General features: G+C 47.6%; 1 protein-coding gene across 1 annotated transcript; it reads left to right on the top strand.

The window, feature by feature from the left end:
- Positions 1–1,630: 1,630 nt before the first annotated feature.
- Positions 1,631–4,291, top strand: FZD8 (frizzled class receptor 8). The gene has a single exon (XM_044293336.1). The coding sequence runs from the start codon at positions 1,841–1,843 to the stop codon at positions 3,593–3,595; it is 1,755 nt and encodes a 584-aa protein (XP_044149271.1). The 5' UTR covers positions 1,631–1,840; the 3' UTR covers positions 3,596–4,291.
- The last annotated feature ends 268 nt before the right edge of the window (positions 4,292–4,559 follow it).

Genomic DNA, 4,559 nt, shown 5'->3' with positions numbered 1-4,559 from the left:
GCAGAAATATCATGCGACATTTTTTGTAATGATAGTCAATGGTAGAGTTGAGCGAATCAGGGGTCAGGTTGCTGTATCCAAACCTGAGTCTATAAAAACTTTGTTAAGAATATGGGCTCTGTCCTACTGTAAGGGTCCATTCACACGTCCGTAAGTGTTTTGCGGATCCGCAAAACACGGACACTGGCAATGTGCATCCCGCAATTTGCGGACCGCACATCGCCGGCACTATAATAGAAAATGCCTAATCTTGTCCGCAATTGCGGACAAGAATAGGACATGTTCAATTTTTTGGCGGAAACGGAAGCACGGATGCGGAAGTGCGGATCTGCAAATGCGGATTCAGAAAGCACATTCCGGCCCCATTGAAAATTAATGGGTCTGCACCCGTTCCACAAAATTGCGGAACGGATGTGTACCCATTTTGCGGACGTGTGAATGGACCGTAAAATGTATGGCCTCCGCGGAGGTCTTTCCGAAGTTTCAGCAAATAACACGAGACGTGACAATTCCTTTATTCTCATAAATTTATCAAAATACGAAGCTGAACTCGGCTTTGTTAATGAGGCACAAAGCAGAGTTCGGCTTAGTGTTTTGATACAGTAATTTATGCGAATAAAAGAACTGACGCGTGATAGAGGCGAGACGAAGTAAGTCTTACGAAATTTGCTAAAACTTTGGAAAGACCTCCGTGGAGGCCATACATTTTACAGTAGGACGCAGCCTATATTCTTAACAAAGTTTTTTAAAAAGAATCAGGTTCGGATACTGCAATCCGAACCCAATAGACTCAACCCTAGTCAATGGTGTTGCCATGAGACATGCGACGCGCCCCGACTGCGACACAACAGTCGCAAAAAATCTGACTTGGATTTGAACAGTCACAGCATGCCACGCGTTGCATTGCGACACCGTTGACTATCATTACAAAAAACGTTGCGCCACTTTCCTGCGACAAGAAGTGACAAATGCAGCCGTAGCCTTAGAGACCAGACAAGCAGCAGCAGCGGGGCATGCTCCCTCCTGTGTACTGCACTGTGGATCCATTGCTGATGCGTTATTATTATTATATTTTTATAACTATTTTATTATTATTTATTTATAATTATTTCATTATTATTATTTTTATTTATGTATTTATTTGAATTAAAAAACAATACTAATTATTCTGAGATTCTGCAGATTTATATGGATAGCTACTGTAAATACACCAAATATGATTTTCTGGATTTAATTTAAAAAAAATTACAAAATAACACACAAAAAAAGAAGAAATGCACAGTAGATTGAACATAACCTCCTGCAAATTGATGGGGCAAATAAATGTGTATTTGTGCAAGTGCCACCGGTTAGTCCTCGTGATGGCTTTAAGTTGCTGTAAATACATCAAGTTAATGAAGTGTGTAATAAAATACATCACAGCAGCACATGCATGACAATGCCCAGCTAATACACACACTGGGACCACCTTTACAATAAGGCTGATTGCTTCAGGCAGCAGTCCCACCTCCCTCTGGAGGAAGAGAGGGGGGGGGTGAGGGGGGACTGGTGGGGGGGGGGGTGCTCCTGGTATAAATATTCAGTGGAGGAGTTCCTGAGCACTAGTAAAGCTTGCACAGTGAGGTGGAGCAGGACTGAGTGCAGCTTTCCCTCCCAGCTGGAGCTGTCACTGTGGATGTACAAGCTGCAGACACTGCAGGAACTTCTTTCTCTTAACTTTGCACTGACTGAAGCTGGCAGAGCCCATGCCCCTGGTGATCTGCGAGTGGCACAGGGGTGAGCAGAGGAGATGAGCCTGGGCTGTGACATTTTGCACGATCAGAGCAGAGACTAGGACGGGATGGAGAAGACCTCGCTGTTTCTGCTGCTGGCCGCTGTGTTCCTGCTCCCCGGTGCTCAGGGTGCTGCGGCCAAGGAGCTGACCTGCCAGGAGATCACTGTGCCCCTGTGCAAGGGCATCGGCTACAACTTCACCTACATGCCCAACCAGTTCAACCACGACACGCAGGACGAGGCTGGCCTGGAGGTGCACCAGTTCTGGCCGCTGGTGGAGATCCACTGCTCCCCGGACCTCAAGTTCTTTCTGTGCAGCATGTACACCCCCATCTGCCTGGAGGACTACAAGAAGCCGCTGCCACCCTGCCGGAGCGTGTGTGAGCGGGCAAGGGCTGGCTGTGCGCCCCTCATGCGACAATACGGCTTCGCCTGGCCGGACAGGATGCGGTGCGACCGGCTGCCTGAGCAGGGGAACCCCGACACTCTGTGCATGGACTATAACCGCACCGACCTGACCACCGTGGCCCCCAGCCTCCCGGAGCAGCCCCAGCGCCCTCCAAAAGCGCCCACACATGGGCACAACAAGGGGAAGACACGTGTGGAGCCCCCCAGGACTAAGCCGAGACCCCCTGCTGGGTGCGAGCCAGGGTGCCAGTGCAGAGCACCCATGGTGCTGGTCTCCAACGAAAGGCACCCACTGTACAACCGTGTGAGGACTGGGCAGATCCTTAACTGTGCCATGCCCTGCCACAACCCCTACTTCACCCCCGAGGAGAGGACCTTCACCAACTTCTGGATTGGACTTTGGTCTGTGCTTTGTTTTGCCTCCACCTTTGCCACCGTCTCCACCTTCCTGATTGACATGGAGCGTTTCAAGTATCCAGAACGCCCCATCATCTTCCTCTCAGCCTGCTACCTGCTGGTATCTGCTGGCTATCTGGTCAGGCTGATAGCTGGGCATGAGAAGGTGGCATGCAGCAGGGAGCACGACCTGGAGCACATCCACTATGAGACCACAGGACCTGCCCTCTGTACCCTGGTGTTCCTGCTCATCTACTTCTTTGGCATGGCCAGCTCCATCTGGTGGGTCATTCTGTCCCTCACCTGGTTCTTAGCAGCTGGCATGAAATGGGGCAATGAAGCCATAGCTGGATACTCCCAATACTTCCACCTGGCGGCCTGGTTGGTACCTAGTATCAAGTCCATAGCTGTCCTAGCTCTCAGCTCAGTAGATGGTGACCCAGTGGCAGGCATCTGTTATGTAGGCAACCAGAACCTGGACAATTTGAGGGGCTTTGTTTTGGCACCTTTAGTCATCTACCTCTTCATTGGCAGCATGTTCCTGCTGGCTGGATTTGTGTCCCTTTTCAGGATCCGCAGTGTCATCAAACAGGGGGGCACCAAGACGGACAAGCTGGAGAAACTTATGATCCGGATAGGGATATTCAGCGTGCTGTACACTGTGCCAGCTACCATTGTGGTGGCATGCTTCTTCTACGAACAACACAACCGCCAAGGCTGGGAGGCAGCACACAACTGCAACTCCTGCCTACCCGAACTGGCACAGCCACGCCGGCCGGACTATGCGGTCTTCATGCTCAAGTACTTTATGTGCCTGGTGGTTGGCATCACATCTGGGGTATGGATCTGGTCTAGCAAGACTCTGGAGTCCTGGAGGGCTTTCTGTACTCGCTGCTGCTGGGGCAGCAAAGCAACTGGTGGGTCCATGTATAGTGATGTCAGCACAGGGTTGACATGGAGGTCTGGCACTGCCAGCTCAGTGTCTTACCCAAAACAGATGCCCTTATCTCAGGTCTAAGACTAACAGGAAAAGGGGTGGGGGTAGGACCCAGAGACACTTGACTGTCTGAGATCTGCCAAGCCCCCCACCCCCATCTTTTTTTTTTAGTTTCTTGCTATTAGCATGATAATGAACTCTTAATGGTATCCATTAGTAGGGACTTGAATGACTGGTCAGAACAATGTACCTGGAATTGAAGCCTCCCTGATTCCTCTCCATTTATATGCAAGGAGCATTGCTGAAACCATAATTTAACTGGCCAGGGGCAGGGGATTGTCTCTGCGCTCTAAGTAATGAGGCAATAACTTATTTGTTTCTTGTAAGCATGTGTGGAGAAACCTTCATATATATTTTTTTTAACTTTGCTGAATGTGTCCTTAAACATTTCTTTTCCTGGCACTGCTAGGTGGTGAACCTGTCAGTGCCCAACTGCCTAGGACATCCTTATCAATCCGCTATGCCTTGTGGCAATCCCCAGTCTCACGACAAAACCATGGGGGATGGAAACTGTTAATTAAGCCAAGTAAATGCCTTAAATCATGTCTTAAGTCCCAAGTAAATACGGGTTTTCTTCCATTACAGGATGTATTTATAGAAATATTTGTAAGATATGTATATAATACAAAGTTATAATGTAACTGTAAATATGTGTATAAAGTTTAGAGGCTTCTTCTTAAGAAACAAAGGAACTGATTATTCTATTTTGTCAATAAAATATTTTTTTTTTATAAATTATACTTACAGTTTCCTTCACTTTTTCTTTTCTGATGTCAAATTTATAGTTAGGTGTGGTGGGTTTTCGGGGGGGGGGGGGGGGCTAGATACAGTTAACACAGGGTTCATGTCATGACGTGAAGTGGTTAATGATTACAGTGGCCTAATTAGATAGGAAAATAGATTAAAATCTTAAAAATACATGAGTTAAATAAATTGTATGCATAGAATTTTTTCAAAAAATGTAGTAAAAGCGATAATTGAGTGA

The sequence above is a fragment of the Bufo gargarizans genome, chromosome 5 (assembly GCF_014858855.1).
Source record: "Bufo gargarizans isolate SCDJY-AF-19 chromosome 5, ASM1485885v1, whole genome shotgun sequence".
In the NCBI taxonomy this organism is placed as follows: Eukaryota; Metazoa; Chordata; class Amphibia; order Anura; family Bufonidae; genus Bufo; species Bufo gargarizans.
Note: the sequence above shows the minus strand (reverse complement) of the source record. Positions and strands in the feature narration are given on the sequence as shown.

Coding starts and splice junctions, on each gene's coding strand:
- FZD8 (XM_044293336.1), top strand. CDS start 1,841: ATGGAGAAGACCTCGCTGTTTCTGCTGCTGGCCGCTGTGTTCCTGCTC.